The 26,016-nt window shown below is 44.0% G+C and overlaps 2 protein-coding genes across 10 annotated transcripts in view; one reads left to right on the forward strand and one right to left on the reverse strand.

The window, feature by feature from the left end:
* Positions 1-6,405, forward strand: part of apbb2b (amyloid beta (A4) precursor protein-binding, family B, member 2b) — a 41,309-nt gene extending 34,904 nt beyond the window's left edge. For 7 of the 9 annotated variants that reach the window (XM_047577871.1, XM_047577868.1, XM_047577875.1 and 4 more), the window contains 4 exons: positions 303-386; positions 489-604; positions 1,387-1,566; positions 2,775-6,405. In XM_047577871.1, the coding sequence (XP_047433827.1) occupies positions 303-386; positions 489-604; positions 1,387-1,566; positions 2,775-2,945 (551 nt within the window). In that variant the 3' untranslated portion in view covers positions 2,946-6,405. The remainder of the gene's footprint in view (positions 1-302; positions 387-488; positions 605-1,386; positions 1,567-2,774) is intronic. The other 2 variants (XM_047577874.1, XM_047577876.1) reach the window with 1 other exon arrangement.
* Positions 6,406-7,099: 694 nt separating this feature from the next.
* On the reverse strand, positions 7,100-24,462 carry LOC125004362 (putative methyltransferase NSUN7). The gene is made up of 13 exons (XM_047578905.1): positions 23,895-24,462; positions 23,687-23,815; positions 22,916-23,098; positions 19,833-19,891; positions 18,539-18,675; positions 18,230-18,382; positions 17,696-17,879; positions 17,014-17,227; positions 15,453-15,596; positions 15,060-15,161; positions 14,820-14,937; positions 11,668-11,788; positions 7,100-8,217 (listed from the first exon to the last, which is right to left on the reverse strand). The coding sequence occupies exons 1-13, from the start codon at positions 23,944-23,946 to the stop codon at positions 7,378-7,380; spliced, it is 2,436 nt and encodes an 811-aa protein (XP_047434861.1). The 5' UTR covers positions 23,947-24,462; the 3' UTR covers positions 7,100-7,377.
* Positions 24,463-26,016: the final 1,554 nt, after the last annotated feature.

Here is a 26,016-nt window from a genome sequence, read left to right on the forward strand (position 1 = left end):
TATGTCTCCTAGCTCCAAGACTGCTGTCAGCACAGTGAATTTTGTTCAGCTTGGTATCTGTGATCCTTTTAAAAGTGTAAAACATAATACATTTTAATAAGTTTAGGCTCGGGAATAGAACTAAAAACTAATCCCAAATAAGGTCAAACGATTCCCATCGCACGGTTCCGTCACTGGCTCTGTCAAAAAAGTTTTTATTTAATTAAACAGAAGCAAGAAGCACCAACAAGCTCATGTAATGTAATATATTATCTATGGCATGTATCCGAGCGCCTGTTAAATGTGCGTTGAATTCTCCTCAGCAGAGTTCCCCACACCAAAGACAGAGCTGGTCCAGAAATTTCAGGTGTACTACCTTGGGATGCTGCCCGTGGCCAGACCTATAGGTTTGTACGACGCACAAACGCACAGCATTCACACACAGACTACGTGGTCGCTGTTAATGCTGATCTTTATAATAATTCACTTTTTTTGTTTATATATACCAGGTATGGATATACTGAATGGAGCTATAGACAGCCTGGTCGGTTCTTCCAACAGAGACGACTGGACCCCGGTGGCCCTCAATGTGGCAGACGCCACAGTCACCATCAGCAAAGACAAGGTCAGACACGCATCCGAGCTATGAACTAACCCCGGCATTGTCTGCTCCTTTCTTATGAGCCTTCTCTGGAAAATGAAAAATACCAGAAAACAAACTCTATATACAGGAAAAAAAAAAGGTGACTTGTGGACTCAACTTCCTTCACAGTCAAAGCAAACCTCTGCATCCGTGCCATCAGTGGCAGCAGGACATAACCGAGGATTCAAAGGCCTCGTCATCCCGTTCAGACACCGTATGTGTGGAAAACTGACAAAATGTGTCGGCCCACTTGGTCGGAGCAGTCTGAATCATTGGTGTCTCCCCTGTCTTTGTTTCCCCCAGATGGGTGCTTCTTTACTATGTCGGAAGCAGGAGAACACATGGACATTTCATGAGCTTCCAAACAATTAACTATTGATTTCCACATGATGGACTGCAATCAAAAAACTGGACTGCACATGTTTAATTGATACTGTCTGCTATAAAGGTAGCAAGCTGCTGACCTGCGTAATGAGACTGAAGTGCAGCTTACAGACTGCAGCCCTACCCGTGTTAACTCTGCATGTAAAGTTTTAACAGTTTTGGACCTTGCAGGTGATTTTTGTTGTAAGAGCGAGGCATTTAAAGTCCAGCTGGGTCCGTTTATTAGAAGGCTGTAGTTTTACTGGACAGCTCATCTGTTAAGAGCTGAAAATCCCTCGATGATGTCTCGTGCTGATGCATTTAATTCCCTATGTGTAAAAGATTGAACTGTACTCTACGTGTTTTTCTGACTCATCTCACACCCCAATATTTCCGCCCAGGACGAGGCAGAGGTGCTGGTGGAGTGTCGCGTTCGTTTCCTGTCTTTCATGGGCGTCGGGCGTGACGTGCACACGTTCGCCTTCATCATGGACGCCGGCGGCCATCGCTTCGACTGCCACGTCTTCTGGTGCGAGCCCAATGCCGGGAGCGTGTCTGAGGCCGTGCAGGCGGCTTGTATGGTGAGTCACTGAGGGACACTGCAGCAGTCTGGCGCGCGGGCTGACAGCACAGCCTCAAATACACTGAGCCGGCTCCGATTCGGTTAATAAATAATACAGGATGATGAAAAGCACTGCAAAATGTTAAATCTTTATCTGCATTCGTTCAGTTGAACTTTAAGGAAGAAGAAAAAAAAAGCTTCACTGAACACAGACATCAGAAACTCATCAGAGGTAGAAAATTACTTAAACAAACAGGTTTGTTTTTTTACCAGCTGAACGTATCAATGTAAAAAAAAAAAAATCCTTATGCATTATAAATTTCACTGAAGCCAAGGTCGTCCACTAAAAGTACAGACGGGCTCAGATATTTAGAGCCACTATTGTCCTTGCCAGGAGTCTCGTCTGGGTTTGATTGCTCAGTCTTGACAGGAGGCTGTTTTACTGTCCAACCCATATGGTGCATTCAGGTTGCAATGGGACTTTCTGTCAAAGCGCTGTTCCTATAAATCACACATTCAGATCAAGAGAAGACACCAAAACGTAGAGTACAGTCTGTGTTGAGCATCAGTTCTCACTGGAAGTTGACCATACGCAGTGACGAATGTGTCTCCGTCCCTCTGGTGTCCATCACTGCCCCAACTACCTGATTGGCCGGCAGAACTTTCCAAACCATTATCACTTCCCAGCAGAGCGACTCCAGACACATTTTCATGTGAGCTTCTTATAGTTCTCAAGCTATTATGCCTTTATATATGTAGAGAGTTTATATTTTATTAGTGTGATGTCTGTAGTAACAGCCCATAATGCCATCTGTGTGGTTTCTGCCATAATGCAGCCCATTAGTGGGGGGTTACTCACCTTCCTCTGCTCCTCTCTGCCATGTGAGCCGCAAGATTAGTTGGTTGCTCGCTGGGCTATTGACCACACATCAGAACTTTCTATATATGGACACCCACGCACGCACGCACACACTAAAACTGATTCACAGTGACAGGAGTCGTCAGTCATTACTATTGATCACAGCCTGCACAAGCATCCCTCTCCCTCACACACACACACACACACACACACACACACACACACACACACACACACACACACACACACACACACAAACCTCCACTGTCAAGACTCAGCAGCTGTAACTCTCTCTTATTTACAATATCTCTCTTCTTCTTCCTCTCTCTCTCTCTCTCCCTCTCTCTCTCTCTCCATTATGGTCTCAGCTGCGGTATCAGAAGTGCTTGGTGGCTCGGCCCCCCTCCCAGAAGGCCTGCGGCTCGTCCCCCCCTGGCGACTCTGTGTCCCGCCGGGTCTCGACCAGCGTGAAGCGAGGCGTCCTGTCTCTCATCGACACCCTCAAACAGAAGAGACCCGTCACGGAGTTGCCGCAGTAACCACGGCGAAGCGCTACCGGCTCTCCACCACAGCCCCATCCCACCCAACCCCCCCACCCTGTCACCATGGTAACTCGCCGCATAGCTGCCAAAACCCAATCGCCACCACCACACACCCCCAGTAACCATGGAAACACAGCTAAACCCCAGGGTCTGGGAAACCTGCCACGATTCCTTCGCTTTTTTTATTTTCTTTTTTTTTTTTGTGGGAGCAAATTGGAATTTCACCTCGAGAGTTTATCAGCTCCCGAGCAGCAAAATCCAAGTCTGTTCACTCAAACTAACTGAGATGAACGGACGATCAAATCCCACATCGAGAAGGAACCGGCAAAAGAAACACCTGAATGATGGTGGTGAAGGTTAAAGTGTACATAAGAAGTAGCTCTCGTCCGAAGAAGAAGAGAGAGCAAAAAAACGAAGAAGTAGGAAGTGCTCTTCAAGCACCGCATGTGTGATGAGCGAGCCAATCGCTGGCCAGACTTGCGGACCTCTCCATGCTCTTAGTGTATTTGTGTCTGTGCCTGTGCTGCCAGCATGACCTCCCACACCTTACCACTCTGCCCATCACTCACCTGGTTGTCCTGTTAGTCTGTAGTGGCTCCTCCCCTCTCCGGCCCTCTTTCTCCTCCAGTAGACACACGACATCAAGCAAAGGAAGAAGTCATAAAAGCCCTCGTGCGTCTGGTTTTCCTACTTAGATAAGTGGCGAATACAAGAGAGAAGGAAGCTGCTACAGACTGAAGAGGTAGATGTGTTCGTCAGTCTACACCCTCTAATCCCTTCGATCCTGATCCTGCATGAACTTTTATCTAAATGTGAACCAGTTCTGTACAATATCAATCCACTGCTGCTGCTTCCAGAGAGAGACGTGCGGAGGGGTGAGAAATCAGAAGCCACATCAGTTGTTTAACCCGTCTTCTCAATTCTTAGTTTCTCATCGAGCGTGCCGGACTCAGGCCTTAAGGGTCAGAACGAGCGGTGACCTTTCACCCGAAACATCCCTCACATCCTTCCTGTTCGCGTCTTCTTTGAGTTCTTTGTTATCTCTTAGGAAATGGCAGACGTTAGCCATAACGCAGGAGGAGACAGAGACGGGGTGGACGGTGTTGACCCCTCCGTCCTCCGCTCCCCTGCTTTCTGTGACCAGTACTGGACGGCTGCTTTCAAACACAGGAGGCGTCTGCACGCTGCTGCTGCTGCTTTGATACACATGCTGGAGGAAATTTGATTATTCCTTTGAATCCTCCCCTCAGTATCAGTCATCACGTCAAGTAATAAAAGGGGATCGGTGACATAAAAGAAGCCCGGAGGAAGAGAAAGAAGACATGAGGAATGTGTTTTTATATGTGCTTCGCAACGATTTTAGTCCACAGCTCACTGAACTGTGAGGAATGGAGATGGTTTAAGGGAGTGATTTTATCTTGGCGGTTTTTTCGAGAGTCGACGGAGAGAGAAACGTTGACTCACACTAACAGGACTTTACTGGGCTGCTACTCCTCTGTCTCCAGGGTTCTGTTCACTTGAATGAGTCCTCTCTGATTTCATCAGCGCCACCAGATCACTTGCTTTTCGGGTGTTTGACACGGATCCGTTCCTCCCCGCTTATTGTCACATATCTGACCAGACTGGATGTATGGTAATAGCTAATGAAGTCCTTTATTTCGCCTTGAATCACAAACACGTCGCCCCGTGGGTTTAACCGTTGGATGTAGGCTGCAGATTAATACTGAACCTGAATCTAACTGACCGTTTGCTAAACCCCTCCAACCAGACGGCGTTTGTCTGAGCACAGCTGTCCGTCAAGCTTTGGGATTGTCCCACATGTTGAAGTGGTGTACCCATCAGCAGCGCACTGTGCGTGGGAAACCTGCCACTGTAAAGAAGACGGTAGGTGGTATTATGCTGCTACTTCAGAGATGAGAGTAACATGAGCAGCAGGGTCACCGAACATCGGTTGAAGGGATGTTACTACATAACTGTACGCTAGCTAAACAGGCCGATACGCGGTGCGTTCACATGCTCCTCACGTGGTCTCATTTTCCATGTTGCAAATTAGTTGTTACAACCGTGGTGTATTCAGAATGTGTTTAATTTTTGTGCACACATTTGTAGCTGTTTTCAGTATTTACAAGACAGCAAAGAGCAAAGGGAACTGATCAAAGACCATGAGATGTGATTCATTTCATGCATCCAGTTATAAAACGTATATGTGCTCAAAGGTTAGTCCACCATGTGTCTCTATAAATGTAGATTGAACTGGGCAAGTTCTGCACTAACATTTTCTCCACAACTGGAGACATGAATTTGTCAATTACCTTGTCGTCGCATGAAACCACAAACAGTAGGATTTTCCGTGAGGCTCACATATGCAGTCTACACAGAAATACACACATTTGTGATCTTGGCCGTTTAAACTGTGGGTTGCTGGTGGCCCTGAGAAGCTGCTTTACTTTCCGTGTCTATGAAATGAAAGAGACACCATCGTTTCAACGGTTGGGGCTTAGCAAACGTTCACAGTGTTACACATCTGGGTGCATCGCACTCACTGTGTTGCACCTGGTTGGTGAACTCCACAGTGAACCGACGTATTAAAGCAACTAGTTCTGTTTGGCCACGTCACCTTCATTTGACACGAAGATGTTGAAATGTGAATGAGAAGACAAAAATTGTACATAATACCCATTTAATGTTTGGCATTAATCATTGTTATAAGCTATCTTTTCATTTTTGAATGTCTTTAGTTTTCTGTCTTTTTCGTAATGAAATGCCTTCTTCTTCTTCTTTTTTTTTTTAAACTCACCAAATGGCCAAAGTGTAAAATACTGCTATACATTGTTGTAGATAAGAAAAATACGAGAGCAAATAATGAAACGAGTAGAGGCGATTGGAAACTGTCACAGTTGACAATTAAGTTGATGCTGAATTTAACTGAGCAATTATCTATGCATTCTGTTGATCTGGAGAGATGGAAAAGTCACGAAAAGTCTTGCATGCCCTTGGATGGTTGAAAGAAAGACTGTATGTATTGAACAGAAATATTTTTTATTTTATTTATTCTATTTTATAAAGTTATATACCAGTTTTATTAGTTGAGGCAAGTAAGGTCTCTCGACTCTTGTGTCATTGTCTCGGTCCCTGGTTGACTCACAACGCTACAACGAGCTCCGCTTTGCAGAAACAAATGGCAGATAAAGGAATATATCTTCACCTTGTACCTGTACACTGAGAGCTGGGAGTCCACTTCTGATCACATCTCAGGAGGAGGAGGAGGAGGAGGAGAAGGAGGTGGAGAACAGCAGTGGACTCCCACGGTCTCTGTTAAGCTCACACATCAACAACAACACACACACACACACTCCATTTCCCACAGATGGGTGTGTTGGCTTCCGTTTGCTGCTCACTGATTTGTACACTTTATCAATGTAACCAATTGTGAGAATAAACAGCATTATGAAATACAGCACCTGTGTCTGTCTGTGTGTGTGTCTGTGTGTGTGTGCGCTGCAATCCCTTCAGATGAACCAGTGTCTGTTTGACCCAACACTGATTTATCTCTGTTAAATCATGTCACCTGAATGTTTGTTTGTTTTGAGACTTTTAAGACAGTTGATGTATTCCCTCTTTCCATCGTCATGTTCTGACCTCCAGTCATAAAATGCTGGTTGAATCGATTACATGTCAAAGTCACGTGTTATTAAAGACTGTGGTGACGTCTTCAGTGACGTGTGACGTCTTTATGACTTTATTAGCGCTGTCCAGCATTACTGTCGCTTTCTTTTAATCTTTACTTTGCAGAAGGAGAAAAATTTCACACCGGCATAACATTATGATGACTGTGTAGGTCTCCCTTGTGCCTCCAAAACAGTTGTGACTCATCAGAGGATGGACATGGGTCTTCTGAGGGTGGGGGTCTTTGTCTCCTGTGGGTTGAGGGGAGGGGCCTCTGTGGATCAGTTTAGGATCTAGTGAACTTGGAGGTCTGGTCAACACCTTGTGCTGTTTTTTCCTGGTTTATGAGTTATGTGCCTGTGTTAAATCCTGCTGGGGATGGCTGCTGTCATCAAGGGGTGTCATTACTATGGGGTGGGGGTCCCTGGTCTGGTCTAGGTGGGTGTTACATGTCTGAGTAACATCCACACTAATGCCAGGTCCAAAGGTTTCCCAGGAGAACACTGTTTTGTCACAAGACGGTCAGTGTCAGTGGTCATAATGTTGTGGCTGATTGGTTATACTGCTGTAAAATGAAATATCAATTTGGGACAAATGAACATTATATTATAAGCTAATCATAGAGCTAATAATAAAGTCCGGCTTCTAAAAGTACTAAAATCTATCTATTTCTCATCACAAGAAGAAATTACCAATATCTTTCACTGTAGTCCAATAATTTAAATAAAACTGAAATGTTAAAATGTTGATTTTATTCAGTTTTTTATAATCCAGGCAGGGAGACTAAGGAAGAAGATGCCGACATGTTGGCGAGTTGAGAGTTGGAGGTGTGTGATGGCGGCCTGTAGAGAGAACTGCCACTCCTGCTGCGTAGAGAACAAGAAGACGGGGATGAAATCGGCGGCAGGACAAAATCTGCTGCCTTCAGTGCTTCCTGTGTCGCCTTCACATTCCCCGGTCTGACCACCCTTCGTCCTGGCTTGGCTGCGTCCTTCGACGTCTTCTCTGCTCTTTCGTGCTGGGAGTTTTGCCTCCTGGGCCCCGGTGGTGCGGGGCGAGCGGGTGAAGGGTGCTTTCCGGCGGGAGGAGGGGACTGCTGCGCTTTGGCAGCTGGATTGACGATGAGTTTGTGTGCGAGAGCCGTGATTGGAGACAAGTGGCTGGGGGGTTTGGAAGAGGACATCAACGTCAGAGTGAGACGAGGTATTCGTCTTGGTTTACTTCTTGACGGATGCTTCTTGTGATATTGCTGGTTGGGTTTTCTCTTCGTTGGTTTGTTTTTGGGCGCACCCGCCTTCTTAGCTAGTTTTGAATGTCGTTTACGGCCCCTCTTCTTCTTTTTCCCCTTTGCTCCTTTATCATCACCCTCTTCTTCACTGTCTTTGAAGTCTCCCTCGCCGCTCTCCTCTTCCGCTGGATCTCGCTCTCGCCTCTCGTCGCTGGAGGGAGACGAAGGCCTGCTGCCCGCTGAAGCCGCTCGGTTCTTCTTGCCTTTGCCCTTTTTGCCAGTTTTCGACTGTTCAGAAATGATGCCCCCCAGGAGGCCCTTCGCCACTGCCCTTGCCAGCACATCCTGGACTGTGTCTACCTTGGTGGGATCCGCCTGAAAAAGCAACGGCAGTTCAAGATTTTAATGGGAAGATGCAACACATTAAAACTACAAGTCTCCAGGGTAACATAGCACCAACGAGGTGCACATAAGAAAGCACAACGACAGCCATAAAGAGGACCGGTATTGGAGAGGGGAGATTTCAGGAGGTGATGTCCTCTACTTTCCAACATCCCAGCAAATGTGTGATATAACTCAGGAGGCAACGCGATAGCCACTGCATATGTCACTGTATATGCTCCACGACTTTGAGTAATGCTCACAACGCTAATGTGGACTCACAGCTCCCATCAGCCAACTACTGAGGCCATGTAAATTTGTTAGCATTTGCTAGCTTACACTGAAACCACATTCAAAGCCTGTATAATTTAAATATGGACTAAAGTCATACTATCATGGATCAGCCTGAGGGAGCATTAATGTTTAGATAAGACGAGACTAGAGGACGATACATAGATTTGGTACAGTAGGATCATATGTAAATATGTAAACAAAAAGTATATATAAGATTTACTATATACAGTAGAATGCAGTAACTAGGGATATGAAAATATGTGGTAAAATACAATGTAGAATAAATCAAGACTTAAAAACTTCACAATGATCAATCCATTAATCACTGAGGGGTTCATTGAAATCAATCAGTCAGTGAATCACTAATTCCATAGTTCTTCAACAGGGGGTCGGCGACATTTTTATATACATATATTTTTTTTTTCTCTATTTTACCTAAATAATTTAAATTCCTTTAAATACACAAAAATCCAACATATTTTAGTAAAGGGACTCATTCAGTGACACAGCAGCTGTCTCCACAGTTCACTGTTTCACACAGAGCCCCACACTAGACCTGTCAATCAAAGTCTCCTGTACACAGCAGGCCCCGCCCCTATCCCTGTTGGGCCAATCACGAGGCCACATATTACACACTGACTGAGGTGAAATCCAGACGCACGCTGCAGTTTTAGCAAAAGAGAAGCTAACGGTGCAGCTCTCTCCCATCAGCCAACTACTGAGGCCAAAATGACTTGATTCACTGTCCCTAATTAAAACTTGAATCTGTTACTGATTTTCTTTATCTGTCCAGGCCGAGTTTAACATAGAACACATGTAGGGGTCCCTGCTTAATCTCTCTTGTTCAGTTTGGGGGTTCATTTATTCTTTGAGGACCTTGACTCATTGTAATACTAATACTAATACATACATCCACTCAAACATTTCTCTGTGTGTAGAAATCTGTGTTAGATCACATTTACAGGAGTAAAAGAGTGTCTTTAACAGCAGAGAAATCCCATTAAATCACCCAGACCTCCGCCTGCCTCCATCCTCACGTTCTCCTCTCCTAAAAGCAAAAGTTAAATGATGATCGGCGCGCTGCTTAAAATACTGCAAACGCATTTTTAATTCACTCTCTCGAGTTTTACCTGCCGTTCCATTTTTCTTAACCGTGACAGCTTTGAGCCTCAGAGCTTTAATCACGCTGCCAGAATGAGAGTTTGAGGTAAAACGCGGGAGACTACAGTGTACGAGGGAGCGGCGTGAATGATGGCAGCCTGTCAGACGCGTTTAACTGACCAGATGCTTCAGACAGATGGATCATCTTATAATGGAAGTGTCACTTTTAGCCCCTTATCATCGTGACGAGTGGTGATAGTCAGCTGATTTGGCCCAAACTGAAACATAGCGTCTCGCTGGATGGATTAATGGTCATGAAAGTTGCGTGTGGGGTCACAGGCGCTCACCGACGTGCCACGGGCCTTGATCTTATTTTTCATACCTTAACAACATGTTCTCCTTCAAACCCCTGCTGTTTTGACTGAGCCTGAATAGGCATCATGGAGCTGCCTCTCCATTATGTATATTCAAGATCCTGACTAATCATGTACCTGGGGAGCTGTGAACAAAATCCGCAGCCACAGCTCCTCAGTCTGAATGTGTTGATCCAATTAGACATTATCGTTAGATTTATAATCACTGCACCGAGCTGGACAGAACAGCAAGATCTGCATCTGGGTAATGGTTGGAAAAGAACAGCTGCAATTAAAAAAACAAAAAACTAAAAAAAAGTCTTAGTGAGTTAATGAACTATATCTGCAAAAGGATTAATTAACAGTCACAAAAAATAATAACACGAGTGGAACTGAGCTCAGTAATAGCACCAGAGATAATATTTGAGATTTAATGAATTATGCACTTTGACATTTATAACCTGCAGCAAGCTGTTTCAATTTCTAACAAACTCCTGGTGCAAAAACTGCTCATATAACAGGCTCTCTGTGCAGCCATGGTTTTTGTTTTTTGAACTACATCAAGCACTTTCGATAGGATTCACAACCGAGATGACCACTCAAGGACAGTCTTTTTGAATTTCTTTCTCATGAATGGAGAGCTGCACGGCAGGCAATCAGTGCTCTTCTTACAGCCTGCACTGATCATTTAGTTTCTTCTTCTTCGGGTTATCCTGCAAGTCCTTGCCGGTAAAAAAGGGATTTTTTTTTTTTTTTTTCTCATCTGATTCCTCTTTGGGGGAACTCTTGGTCAAGACTTGCGTGTGGTGCTGCCAACCCTGTCTCCTTGATCTTGAAGTGTACTTGAAATTTAATTTTAAACCACATATATTTTGAAGTGATACTTGATATAGTTTTAGTATCTATCTTTCAGTAATCAGCCGGAGCATCTCGCATCCAGCAGAAGGAAATTCACCGCCATTAGACTGCCCAAAAGTTTTGCAACAATTTGCAATTAAAACAGCAGGATTAGGACATACTGCATAAATTACCCGTTTGATTGTGTTACTCAGCTCATGCAAATGCAATTTATAAAAACGCCACAGGGCTGAATCACTTTTGATTGCACACACACACACACACACACACACACACACACAGTCTGGCTGAGTCCCCTCCATGCACCATTTTACTGAGCTGCAGGGATCAGAGATGCAGCATCTCATTTCCTTCTGTTGTATTTCTCTCGTTTTTATGAGTGGAGCGCGAGGGAAGGAAGGGGAGGGGCCAAAAGGATGGATGTGATGCAGAAACACTGGAGGAGCTGGAGCGAGGTGTGAGAGAACGACAGAAATATTCATTCATCTTTGATCTGAAGAAGTGAAATGATTCAGTAGCTCGGGCACTTTTCATTTTTAAAACTTTTTTTATGGTATGTTGGTATAAGACGGCAATAGGCAGTGTGTGTGTGTGTGTGTGTGTCTCTGTTTGTGTGTGGGGGGGTTGTGTGTGCAGACAAGCAGAGCCGACTGACCTCTCCGCAGACAGACAGTAAAAGACTGCAGCCTCAGCACTACTGGGAGGTCTTGATGCAAAGCAATCACACACACACACAACCAAATACTGGAGCACAAACACACACACCACACGTCCGCCCTCAATCTCTAAAAACAACCTTGTCCTCTGCCTCCACACTCCCTTTTCCCTCGTCTCTCACCTGTCGAGACAGCCTGGCGATGAAGCAGCCGTTGGTGAACTGCGACGGCCTGAGCCTGAAGAACCTGGGCTCTGCTGCGTCGCCTGGCGAAGAGTCATCTGGGAAAACTGGACCGTTCACCCTGAGAGAGAAGAGAAGCAGCGCCAGGTGAGACCGCACAGCGACGACAGCTCACGGAAAAGGTTAATGAGAACGAATCAGAGTACGGGAGGACTGGCGGCGACTGGCTTTTAGGTGGGTTCATCATTTTCAGAGTGCCTGAAAATGATACAATTTGACATTGTTTACTTGAAACTATAGTGAAATAGTTCACTTCTAATGGAGTTTTTGTGACGTGTACGAAGTGTTTCTGGCAGTTGTGTTGAGTTAATGGAAAATGGAGAATATAACAGAGTTCATTCATTCATCAGAAGAAGATGACAGTTGTGTGACAGTTGTTTTGCTTCCCCCACGTTTCAAACTCGTCACCTGATGTTTACCGCACACGACCATCAATACATTAATTTATACCCAGAGAGAAATGATCGGATCGGGTTGCTATTCCTATTATTAGTCCTTTTCGGAGCAGCTGGACGTCCTTGTTCAGGAGCCTCTGTGCTGCCAGCTGTCGCTGCTGAATTCATCTGGCTTCAGCATTCTCAGCATTAGATATTTCTGTAAATGTTGGATGATGAATATTCAGACCAGGAACTGTCTAAATATTGTTAAAATATGGAAATGACGTGCAGATATGACCTTCACTCACACTGAAAGTCTCCACACAAGGCTATTTTAGGAGACAAGATATTGCTGATAATGACTGGGGGTTGTCTAATGTGTTCTTTGTCGTACCTGTAACCACACATCTGGCTCGGATGTGACAGCGTATGGATACACTTCTGGATCACAGGAACAAAGTGAGAAATTAAACCACTGAAGCAACACAATACAGCTCTTTAAAGCTATATTGTAATACATTTGTGCAGTGATGATTAAGATAAGTCAGTGTATTTGGTGGAATCTGTGGAGACATTCCCACATCACTGAGCTGACAGTAATTAATTTAGCAACAGGCTACAACTATAAACATCTGTAGTAAAGCTTGTGGGGAAAAAAGATAAAGAAATGTATCCTACAAAACACATTCTACAGTCGACAGTCAATATATACAGTCTGAAAAGCCCCAGACTCTTGCTCAGCAATAAAAATACTGAAACAGTTTAATAATGTCTTGTTTAAGTAGAATAAATGTAACAGATGTATACCCTTATCGAGTTTCAGTCCTCTCTGAAGAGGTAATCCACTTCAGCGAGATAGCTTGTGGGAGTAGGAAACAATGTCTGTGAAATGACTCAAAACCCCGACACCAGCCTTAGGATATGGACTTTTTCCCTTTCCCGCACAACTGACGTGATAAGGTTAAGTGTGATAGTAATAAACAACAAACCTTGTGAAAAGTTTTTGGCGTCTCCTATTAGTTACATTCATTAAGAAAAATTCACACGGTGCATCAGTCTCAGTCAGATCAGACAGATCCCCAGTACTAGCATATGTCTTGTGCACGTGTCGACAGTGTTTGTGTGATTACTCTCACTGCCAGAAGGGGGAGAAAAGTGTTCAGACTGGAGCTTTAATGCTAAAATGATGTTTTAAGCTATTTATTTTGCCTGTATATTAGATGTTTACAGTAGAAAGATAGAAAGAGATAACAAGGATTTATTTATGTGTCTTTGTATTTTATTTTTCTTAAAAGCATCGTTGGATGGATATCTTATTATTTCATTATATTATTCATACAATGACAACAGAGGCTTTTCTTATGTCTAATTATTTCTAATTTTCTTATATTTCACATGTTTATGTATAAAGTGAATTGAGGTGCCCCTGATAAAAAATCGGGCAGTAAAACAGACTTAAGCCAAATTGAAGCTCATATATATTATATAATAACATCCTGAGAGGGACAGTATACTGTATATGTTGGTGTTTGGTATCAGTTGTTGTTGTAGTGTGTAAAAACAACCCATCTACTCTCTCACTTTACTGAGGTAAAGAATGCTACTTGTCTTTTCAAGGTGCAAATGTATTCTGACAATAAAAAATAATAAATAATGAAATATATGTATATATATATATAGCTTATGCGACCAAATAAAATAACATTTGGTTTCCTTTAGGAGGACCGAGCGTAGTGAATGACTTTTGTGAAGCAGGAGGCGTGAAACTGACTCTGAAATCCTCTCCACCCCGTTCACCCCGACTGCAGGATTATCTTCAGTCCCCGCGGCAACCGCAGCTGATCCTTTATATTGTCATCAGTCCGGTGAAAGTTACCTCTCACTGTGTCTTTTGCACACACACAGACACACACACTTGTATGTATAGACTGCATATTGATTTTCCAGCCAAATAATCAATATCTCAATTTGAACAAAACTAACAACTATCTACTTTTTTTCTTACTGTTGCTCCATTAAGGACAAATAAGACAGAGCAGATAAACTCTTTAAAGTAAACTTAAAGTAATGGTAAATATAGTGGATGATTGGAGCATTTATTCAGATTCAGATTAAGATCTTTAGGTATTTGGGATTAGTAGGACCTAAAAAGTATATATAAAATAAGCATCATCTTTGAACAGGAACTGTTTATTTAAATGGAAACAATGAAATCCTATTGTCCTCAAACGAGTACTTCTGAATTTGTTCAACTTGCATGTCATATCCAACTAGAAAAGTTAATAAGCATAAAAAAACAAGTACATTGACCCTTTGCTACCGTTACACGGCAGACTAAAGTCTCTCCTTATGAGGACAACATGTCTGAGAAATGTTTTTGCCTCTCTTTTTGGGTGTAAGGTTAAATCATCGACATTTAGTTTTGGGTGCCATCAGTTACCTGTCATGTTAGATAAGAAGGGAAGATTTATCATCACTCAAAAACAATGAATGGTACAAAAGTAGCCTAAGTTATCCAACAAAAAAAATATTTTTCTAGTTGGGTAGACCCAGATTAGCCCTGTGGTGACTCAACTGTTCATGACTAATTCCTGTTTTCTCATTACATTAAGCCTGCGGACAAGAAACACAAAGCCTGGCTGAATAATTAAACGCTTAATAGACACACAATTAACACCTGCACACAGACAGCAGGTGTGTGTGAGTTCACCGTACCTGAAGGGCAGCAGTTTGGGAGGAGTGTGTGTTTTCTCCAACACCCTTTTCACCAGCTGTTCGTTTTCCTCGGGATGCACTGAGCGTGTGCAGTAGACCGCGGTCTGGACCTTTGAGACTGAGCAGATGAAGAAAAGGAGAGAGCTCGTTGTACAGAGAGCGCATCGCGTTTCATGCCTCGGAAGGTTTCTTGAAGAAGTCCACACATGTGAGCGTGAGCGCTTTATAATACGTACTCACAGGTGAGAGCGTGTGCGAGCAGCCGAGCCTGCTGGGTGGTCAGGTTGTGCATTTTGCTCTTGGAAACAGAACCGTGAGACAGATCTGGCAGAAGATCCCAGTCTGTTAACAGAGTAGAACAGAGGAGAATCCATTTACCTCCTTTTATCATCTTTCTTTTTCCAGTGTCAGTCTTTTAATTTCTCAGAGACTTTACGTCACATTACATCTGTGAAAGCCGCAGCTGTGAAATTAGCTCGCGGCCCCTGTAGCCACCACTGTATGGTCGTTGTCAATTTTCCTTTTGCACACTTTTATGGGGGAATTACCCACAATTCAAAGCATCCAAGTGAGACACATTAGCTACAGTGTACACTCTCTGAAATTGCATCCTTCCTGGTAGAGGGAGCATACCTCCGTGTTCGCTGTAGATGGTGGGAACAGGGTCATTAAGGGCAGAGGACGAACACCGGGGCAGCACCATGACGACCTTTAACCGCTGGACGGAGGCATCCCACTCATGCAGGCTGCAGAAAGCTTCTGGCAGGACTCGAACATCTACAGTGGGATGTGGAGGAGCATTAAGTCAATTAACAATCTGTTATATTGTGTCATAAATAATAGACCGCTGAGTTCTGTGCACCAACGCCAAGAGTGGGGGATATGGCGACATGATATATACAGTAGGTATCAAGTTGAGGTAAAACAAGCAGGCTTCATTGTCCTATATTACATATTAAGCTGTAGGCTATAGGAGGCTGTTAACTTTGGAACCACACACTTCTTTTCAGTTCAGGGGTCTTCAACGTTTTTCAGGTCAGGGACCTCCAAATTAATTAATAAACAGATTAAGCAGTGACTCCCTACCTATTTTATGTGTTATATGTGCTATATAAAACTCGGCCTAGTGCTAGTTATAACTACATTATTATTATGATTTTGCAGCTATTTACTAAGCTTTTCAAGTAACACACAGGTTCAAATATTCTTCATTTTTTATTTCAAGCATGTGCAACAGTAGAGTGGCCCACTAAACATAAACTTGGCTGAGCGAGCTACACTGTTCTCATTTGCTGATGTTGCAGCGTGCATCTAGGATTTCGCCTGGGGACCTAGAGCATAGGTCTTCAACAGGGGGTCCGAGACCCCTAGGGTTTCCACGGAGGTACTGAAGGGAGGTCGAGAAATCTTTGGTTGATTGGACATTTTTAAAAATATGCTTTTTATATTCTCACACAATTAATCCCTTACAAATTGAAATTTCTGTAAATACACATTAACATGAATCCTGTGAAATCCTAGACCCATGCTGCATTATCAGCAGATGAGAAGCTAACTGTGTAGCTCGCTCACATCAGCCAACTACTGAGAGAAATGGTTTGGTGATTCACTGTCCCTACTACTTCTAGCTATGTTTAAAGTTCTAACTTGTCAATTTTTTTTTTTATCTGTCAATACACCAGTCAGGTAAGACTGAAAAACATTGAAGACCTCTGAACTAGAGTATATGAGGCACTTTTGGATTTTCTATCTCAGTTGTGGTTTTTAAAGCTGTTGCACATAAACTGCCTCCTGGCATGGATTCCCGAAAAGCTCAGAAAGCAAGGCACACCAAATTTCAATCTTTATGAAATACCCCAAAAAATCTCAATGCCAACCTCTACCATTTGGTCATTAAAGGACATGTTAATCTGGGACTGCTGCATGTGAACATGAATATTTATGTTGTATTTATTTATTTAAGAGGCTTCAGAGGAACATTATATATTTTTTTAATATTTGGTGCATGTAAACATCTGTGTGGATGGTGAGGATTCTTTCTGAAATGGTGCTGTGTTCACTTACTGCTACGCAGGCTGCAGTACGTACATTTCAGTAACATGATCATCAAATGAATGAACGAGTGAAGTGATTCGTAATTTTAAGGCTAATTCTAACACAGCACATATTTACTGTCCCTCCCACCGTGACTCACTTTTGAGGTCCATTTGTGTGAGTAGCTCTTGCATCTCTTCTACTTGTGAAGGCGTGTGATCGGGGCCGCACACCAACACTCGGCCCGAGCGGGCGGCGGCCGCTGCGGCTATGTGCGCCACAGTCAGGGCGGAAAAGGACCCGGCCACCAGGACATCGCCTTTCTCGAACAGCAGGGGACGCAGCGCGCTCACGGCAACGCACACACTCCTGTCCTGCAAAAAGAGACGGTGTCACACCCACTGTTCCCTCCAGCACCATAGACTGCTGTGGTGCTAATCAAATTTAACTCAAATCACTTCACACACAACAGGAAGTCACGCTGGAGTAAACGGCTAAACGCTTTCTTTATCCCACTGCGGTTACGTTCACTCGTTATTCATCCATGCTCTGTAAATATCTTGATATACAGTATTGCAGCTGCTAACACGGATTTACATCGTTGGTGGACTTTAATCTGAGCTTTGTCCTCTCAGACCTCTTCATATCCACCGACGTTCACCAGTAAAGTTTGCTTTTTTAACTCCACCTTTTACTTTTACTTTGACGCCAGTAAGTTTAGAAATCAATACTCGCACTGCGATAAAAAGCGTGAAGAGTGAAGTGGTTGTACCTCTCCTGTAGAACATTTTGCTCCTAATAGGTGACTCTCAGCTCACACTTGGCTGCACACAGATCCCTACCTGTATGTTCAGTACGTGTGCGCTGTGGAGGCCGCTGTGCTGCAGCGGGGCATGAAGACGCCGGGAGAAGACGAGTGTGTCTGAGCAGAGAGGGTCCCTGCAGAACGCCGACTCCTTGACTTCAGCCACGTTTGCCGCTTCACGCAAGCCAGCGCTTCGCAACGCCTCACACACCTCCTCGAGGCTGGAGGGAAGGGGGAAAAAGTGGACGGTTTATTCTGGATGCACACTCCGGTGGTGCGCTCCTCCAATGCAGTACACAGCGTGGTGCAGATACATCAGTGTTGTCTGGTTTAAAGTATTTCAGCTTTGCAGCAACAGCCTGGGGAGCACATTTTACCCTCAAGCTATAAGAATGCTGGAGGTTTCTGTCTCATATACTTCACTGACCATTAAACTCACAGCTACATTTTTATTGTGTGCTCCCAAATACACTGTAATGAAGCGGACAAAGGAGTAGTCAAATACCGGCGTTTCATAGCATAGTCAGAAGAAGCATCACCTTTACTGAGCTTGAAGGCAACGAGGAGATACCTGGTTGTGAGAGTATTGATCCATGCGTAAACCGGCAGACCTTTTGCTCTGTGATGCTTGGTCCTGACAGACTTGGACAGAAAGCAGGAGACACTCTGCAGACTCTGTTTCACTCTGCAGCGAGCCAGAGACGCTGCCAGCTTGGTCTTACACCTGCAATCAACACATACACAAACATGTCATCCTTACAACTTCGGCTTGAGCTTAAATTGATTTAAGCTACAGTTGACGAGTGGCCTGTGACTTTTGCAGAGCTGCATTAAGTAAAGTGTTAATGTTAACGCTCAGTATCTACGCTCACACACACACCTCTGCAGACTCCCCTCCAGGTCCTTGACTTCCTGGATAACCTCCTGCCCTTCGTTCGTTGAATGTTCACGCAACGAAAACTTTCTGTCCTGGAAGTCAAACAGCATCACCATCGCCAGCGGCAACAGGTCACTGGACTGCAAAACATGTTCATAATTAACAGAGTGGGTAAGTCGTGTTTATATATATTTATATATATAAAGGTAACCAGAACACTTTGTGTAGTTAAATTCAAATTGACTAACTTGCTTCCGCCCACAGGGCTTGTTAGCTTAATTAGTGATTCTAAATTGGCCGTAGATGCGTACAGTTGCTTGTCTTTCTGTGTTTCGGTTCTGGCAGGTGTGCGCCAGTAACCTGCATCAAATCCACATATACCCACCTACTGTATGAACCTGGATGAATAATAGTCACATGGTCCAGGTTGACGTGGTTACAGAAGATGAAAGGACATTTTGGTTATCTGATTCATTCCCGCATGCAAATGTTTGATGGTCATTTGTCTTCCCTCCCTCCTTAAAGTCTTTTGTGGAGCTTGAGACAGAACCAGTAGCGCAAAGTGTCGAAGCGAAGCGGGGAACAAAATCAACGAGTGGAAACACATTAAAATGCTCCGTAAAGCTGAAACAGACTTGACCGACACAGTTCATTATTACAAGTGACACCTTTCATGTGTTTCATTCTTAAAATATAAAATAATACCGACTTTTACCACCGTCAAGAGAAACTATTTCCAGACGCTTCCCTTGCTTTTGTTTATGACCTCGTGCGCACGCTCCCCTTCTCAAGGTGTGTGTGTGCATTTGTTGCAGTAAAGATGTGTGTTGAATAATAAAGAGCCGTGAGGTGGCTTTTATAGTCACACTTACAGACTAACGACCTCTCCTCCTATTCTCTATGTTTCAGCCATCCCTCAATAAAATCAACATTACCGCGCACACACACACGCTGACGCGGGCGAGCAAAATGTGTCTTCGCGTTCACGTATTTGTCACTGCAAAGTGTTTTATGGTGTAATTCACAGTCTCCCAGTCGGAGAGTGCGTCCGCCTCTCTCCTGTATGCATCACTTGCCATCTATAACCATCCAGACTACACACAGATCTGAATACAAATGGCCCTTTAACTGTGTCCCGGTCTCCCTCACCAACGTTTCACCATGTTCTGAGAGGACGCACTCATTCAGGTCAGAGGCAACACAAACACTTCACTCGAAGACAGTTTCACAGTCAGCGTGCAGCTTGTTTAATCAGATGCAGGTTTCACGCTCAGTTGCGAAGTCTTGTGGGACTCACAATTTGCTGAGAAACGTGGAAGCGGCTGTCAGCAACGATGTCCTCGAGTAAATCTTGATCTAGGAGGAGAAGAGAAGGACCGAACTCAGCTGAATTTCATCAGAGACACAGATGCTCATGGTGAGAACAAAATGGGTTTCTTCCAGCCACATCAGTATTCGTATCAAGGTACAAGATGCTGGAGGCCCCTTTTTTTTATAAGGCAGGGACATTAGCATTCACGAGGAGTCATGTTTCTGGTCCACCAATATATATCAGCCCAAACCCAACCTATTTTTTTACTAGATTTTTCATCAACACCAAGTCCAGAAATGGCTCCTCCTCAAAAAACATGCTAAACATGCTTCTTTCTCCACTAGCTGTTTGAAAACTGAGTCTATCTAGGGGGAAAACACCAGGGGGTTGTAATTACTAGTCAACTTTACTGCTGCGCCATGACGCTTTAGGCAGGAAGTCGACTAGTCACTGATCACGTGACAATAACAGCAGAGACGCCTCCTGGAGGACAGGTGAGGAGCCCATGGGGACGTAGCAGCAAACTACGGTTCATGAAGTGTGTGATCAGGACTCTAAAGTCTCACGTGCATTTCAGTAAGTTCGCACGCTCTCACGCCGCACATGACATTTCTCACACCGAAAACTGAAAAACAAAACAAAAAAAAAACGTCGCAGATAGACTTAAATAAATTGAGGCAAAGGCAAACTGCTCTACTTCAATCAGCGACCAACGGGAAAATATCAGCGGCCGGTCAGCCAATCAGAAAATAGTATTTGTCGTTGCCAGGTGAAATAGGACCGCCCTAACCATGCCTTCCACAAAAACGCGAAAATGTGCACTCGTCAAAGAAGAAAAGGAAGTGGAAGTCCGAGATCTGGTAATCACTTCATCACTTAAATTGATATTATTATTATTATTATTATTATTATTTACAATAGTTGCTTATTACGGTCTAGGAACTTTGCAGGATATTTGCTTATGAATCGTGGTAGGTTACCTTTAAACAGCCCCTCCCCCAGTAAAAAAAATAAATAAATCTCACTCCAAGCTAAATTCAAAACTTGAAAGCCCTGGTGTGATACTGTATCACAGATGGAGCCTATATTACGTTGACATGCAGAATATGTGAGTCAGACCTGAAATACAGTGCTAGTGTAATTCATTCTCATCTGAAAAGGTATCCACTTAGGCTAGCAGACGAACAGCCCAAATCCTCTCTGGCAACTTCACTAAATGTCCTGCGATAACAGAGGAGGAGGCCGCACATCAACAATTTGCTGATGAATTTTGTTAATTAGAACTTTAGCTGCAATACACATAAAACGCTTCAGAGATGTAGCGCTGCACTATCCTATCCTGTCCTATCCTAGCTCACAAAAGGCTGCAAAGTATTATATACTTATATATAAGTTTTATTAAATGCTACTGGCAGTGTCGACTTATAGGATAATCATATCTGCAGCGTAGAGTATTGATGAGCTCATGTGTTTAGAGTTGAGAGTTTGCGAGAGCGTCATATTTAGAAGTGTCAGATGGACGGTGTTCATGGTGTTGACGTGTTCTACAGCTGACGGTCGCCTGTGTTAAAGCTTCTGTTGCAGAAAAGCCTGCGTAGTTTCCTTTGTGTGAGAGCTTCAATGTGTCTTCAGGTCAATAACATGAACTTGACAGTTGCAAAGCATTGATTTCTACTACTGTGTTTTTATGTGTGATAGTCGACTCTACTTTCATCACATATTAGTCAACTTTAAAAAGAAAGAAAGAACAAATTCTTCGATGGTCAAACGTCACTTTTCGCTATTTAGTATGATTAATAAATGTCGTTATCCGCTTCATTTACCTTTTCCTCTTTCTTTTCATATCCTTTTCTACTTCCATAGAGATAATTCATATCCATTACATATTAGTCTTGATTGTCATACATTAAATAGTCATGCACATAACATGTAATGGGATTTTGTCTGAAGAGTTCAATCAGGTGTGGACTGTCATGGAAGTCTGTGGTAACTATATGCTGTCAGCAGCCACTGAGGGCAGCACCACTGAGATCAAAAAGTGGCTCGTGGCGCGGCACAGCATTCAGTTGACGTGACACAGCATAGTGATGGCACGATATCTGTTTACGTTTAACTAGGAGGCTACATTCAACAAGCAAGAAATGGCACAACTGATACCGTGCCTCGGTCGTGCCATCGCTAGGGCGTCTCATGTTGCTAGAATACTGTGGGATGGCGCAGCAATCCTGGCTCTGTCGCTGGTGTGTCACAACATGTCATGAGCCACTTTTCCGGTCTCAGCGTGGCTCCTTGAGGGCCTCCTGTCGGCCTGAGAAATGACAGGAACTGAAGTGTTGATATAGTTTTGTGTTTCTTCAGCAGGTCAGAGTCAGAATCAGCTTTGGTGGCCGAGTATGTGTTCACATACAAGGAATTTGACTCCGGTCATTGCGCTTTAAATTAAAAAAAACAATAGAAAATAAATATAAAAATAGAAAATCTGTAGAACATAAATTAGACTTTCAGAATAAATGAGATCTATCTATCTATCTATCTATCTATCTATCTATCTATCTATCTATCTATATATCTATCTATCTATCTATCTAATGCCCCCCCTGCATATGAGGTCAAATCCCATATGTAGACCCACGTGTATGCTTCCTATAGTAGTGAGTAATCGTGGCATTAAAGTGTTTTTATGTTTTTGTGAGGCAGGCACCTCTTATCACCTCCCAAACAGACATCTGCTGCACTTCCAGCTCAAGCAATTTGCAGCCACATGGAGAAATGAAACATATGACCGTATACTATTTAATCTACAGTCTGCAGTTGAAGGGGCTATTCAGAATATTGGACTCGACATATTCTGAGGCTCCACTGCTATTCATTATACTGATAAGGTTGCTTATAGGAGCAGTGTATAAGGCCTGCAGAGGTAGCAGCAGAGTAGATCAAATTAATTTCTCCCTGACTTTAGGTTTTAACCATCAGCCCTGCTCCTTACGGTCTGGATGAGTGGCCCAGCGAAAATTATGAAACTGAAATATCCCAAATCGTTCGCTTCATGAAATCCACACACATCTTACATTTCAGCGTGTTAAAGGCCAGTTGGTAAGCCTGCTCCTGCGTTGGTTTGTCTCCATTTTCCGGCACCGGCGCGTTTGTCGTTTTTCCATAAAACAGACGTTGATGTGCGACCGACTTCTCTGTGTGCAGCTGCTGGAAAAAAGCTGCTGCCTGCAAGAAGACCCGATCTGATGGAGGGCGGACTGAGGGGAGAAAACAGCAAAAGCCCATGAAAATGAGAGTCAGTATTTGGAGCAATTTGGAGAGAGGATGCAATCAACTGTGTCAAAAGTCAAGTAGGAAAATGTGTAAGTTTCGGTGCATCCCATGAGAAGTGATACTGTTCACCGATACTGCACTCTCTCCTGAACAACAGAAGGTCAGCGCGCACAATACCAGGACCCTGAGAGCAGCTGAATGGAATTCAGACATCATTACTTTTATTATTTACACCTGTTTGACTTGTGTATGTCAAAACGTTGGCTGTGACAAAAGGGTTCGTCCCTGAAGACAAGAAAGTCAAACTTCAGGATAAAGTTGCCGTTTACATTGTTTTTCCTTTCCGCTTCATTTGACGCGTACAGCTCAGTTAGCTGACTGCAACCTGAGGCCGCACACAAGTGTATCTGAGAGCGGCGCCTTTCTTTTCACAATAAAAGCACTTGTCCTTTGTTCCGCGCTTAACCGCTTCTTTCAGCGGCTCCCGATTGACCCACGGTGCAACCAAAGCTGCACTTTGAGGGCTGAGCATTTTTAGATGACGATTTGAACGGTTCGGGGTTGCATCTCACCTGGTGGAAGAGAAGATGAGTGAAGAGGAGGAAGCAAAGAAGAGAGGAGCTCCGTTTTGGTTTGATCTTGATGAGAGACGATCACCTTGTCCTCCACAGAGCTGGTATTGTCACCCTGACTGGAGTCCACTGTAAGAGATGGGGGACAGTACGCCGATATGACAAATGCATCCTGTGTATACAGAAAAACACCTCATAAAGGCCTCACCTTTGTCTGCCATGATCAGCTCAGCAATATCAAACTTATGACCTGTAAACATTTACCCGTCCTCCCTGCATCTGTTCATCCAAGGAGCATCTAAACAGAAACAAACATTGTGTCCTTACATAGCCGAACCCGAGCTCTGCAAATGTAAATAAGACGCACGGCATCAGACATATGATCCACAGTCCACTTTCTGTGCTGCCGCAGGCCCCTGTACGTAATTGGGCTCCTCATGGTGCAATTAGGCGGCCGTTCAGATACATCAGCATGAATAAATAATGGACCGCTGTCCAACCCCGGAAAAAGGTCCACCTCTGACTGACCTGCTCACCTCACCTCCGTGTAGCTGCTCCGCTCACACACATGCGCACAGTCATGAAGCCAAGTCAGTGCAAAGTTGAGTCGCATTGACTTTCAGTTATTCTCCTCGTCTTTATACGCGGCAGATCTGGTCTTGATTTAAAAATTTAACGATACGTATATTAGAAACATTTTGCGTCCAAATAAAACAAATATCCCCACGACAAGAGCAAAACAAGACACATACATAAAAATATATATTTATTTTCTTCCACGGCCCAGACTGAACCAGTGATCACTCAACTCGAGGCTTAACTTCTAAAAGTGCAGGGACCCCAAGCCTCTAATTAAACTGAACTGATAGAGAGAAACACGGGCGTAGTGTAATCGGCTTTTACAGCACTCATCAATGTTTAAGGACAAAGTTGGAATTGACCAGAAAATGCGCAGCGTGGTCCAATAAGGCCGTGTCGGTGCAAATGGAATAAATTAGTGAATATCAAACAGCAGTGATTTAATGAGTGTCAGGCAGTTTGCTACACTCCAAGCAGAGGGAAAGTCCACTTAAGAGGAGCAGCGACGGAAGAAAAGGCTCCGGCAGCTTAGTGTAATCTGCATACACAATGATGGGCTGTTTAAAATTGCATAGCGGGTCTTACCATTGTCATTCAGAAGCCCTCTCACTGAAACCTCGCTCATAGCGTCCAACGTGCGCATGCCCCTGGTGTCCAGAGTTTCTGTCTAAACTGTTCTCTGCTCCTTACTGAACTCCGCGCTGGCTGCCACGCATCGTCCCAATCAACCGGAGCACTTCATACCTCTCGTCACCTCTTTGTCATGCATGGCTTCCCGCTGGAGTTTGCCTGTCCTGAGTTTGAGATGCCATGGCAACAATATGATAATGAAGGATGGCTGATCCATCTGAGACTGATATGCAGTAAAAAGAAATGCACCACACGCTGTGTCATCACCATTTTAAAGCCTGATCAGTTTAATAGGTGAGGGAAAAATAAAGACACCAAAGGAAGTATGTGGGTGTAATGAAAGGACCTGCTGTTGACTTTATCTATACTGCACTGTCTCCTTATGAGTGACAGCATGGAGGTCTCAGAGGCATCTGATTGAGACTGCCCCCTTCTGACCAGATAGGTTGGTAGATAGATAAAAACTATTAAGTCCAGAACATTTTATCCTCAAATGCACTGTGTTGCCAGCGCGAGGCATTATTTTTCTTTAGAAAAACTGTAGCTCTTGTGGAGTTTTCTCGGTCCGCCGTGGCCAGCACCGAAGAAACGTGGTTTAAGCAGTGAGTGAGCAACAGGGTCATAGGTGGCCAACGATAACTGATGCACAAGCTGCGCGAAGGCTGGACTGCGTTGACCAGTGCAACAGATGAGGCAGGTCAAAGATAAGGTGTCAGGACACACCGTGCATGATGGTTTGTTTTCTTTGGGTAGTCAGGGTGCTCGCGCAGGTCTCAGTCCAATCAGGGATGTGTGTGGGATGTGCTATACAAGTGTTTTCCACGCAGGCCCCAGCCTGCAACTTGCAGGACTTGCTGCCAACTTCTTTGTGCCAGGTACTGCAGGATACCTTCAGATACGTTTATTGCCTCCCATTAGGTGCTGCACATTGTTAGAGCATCAACAGTGATTCTTATCGTGTCTGCAATAATTGCCTCAGACCAACAGAGGGAGACATATTCCCACGTTGTTGCTGATACAGCGCCGCGTTATCACTGCAGTGAGTGACCTATTTCAAAGCCACTTTCTGGTCCCCTCTGTGTATTAAGAATGTATGAGCCAGAGTCATATTATTCTTTCTG

The sequence above is a fragment of the Mugil cephalus genome, chromosome 2, assembly GCF_022458985.1.
Source record: "Mugil cephalus isolate CIBA_MC_2020 chromosome 2, CIBA_Mcephalus_1.1, whole genome shotgun sequence".
NCBI lineage: Eukaryota > Metazoa > Chordata > Actinopteri > Mugiliformes > Mugilidae > Mugil > Mugil cephalus.

Excerpts from the sequence above, each read along its gene's own strand:
- LOC125004362 (XM_047578905.1), bottom strand. The coding sequence starts at position 23,946 with ATGTTTACAGGTCATAAGTTTGATATTGCTGAGCTGATCATGGCAGAC. Across the intron at positions 18,383-18,538 it reads CTGGAGGGGAGTCTGCAGAG|GTGTAAGACCAAGCTGGCAG; the intron begins GTGTGTGTGTGA and ends TGTTGATTGCAG. Across the intron at positions 8,218-11,667 it reads TCGCCAGGCTGTCTCGACAG|GCGGATCCCACCAAGGTAGA; the intron begins GTGAGAGACGAG and ends TTGCTTTTTCAG.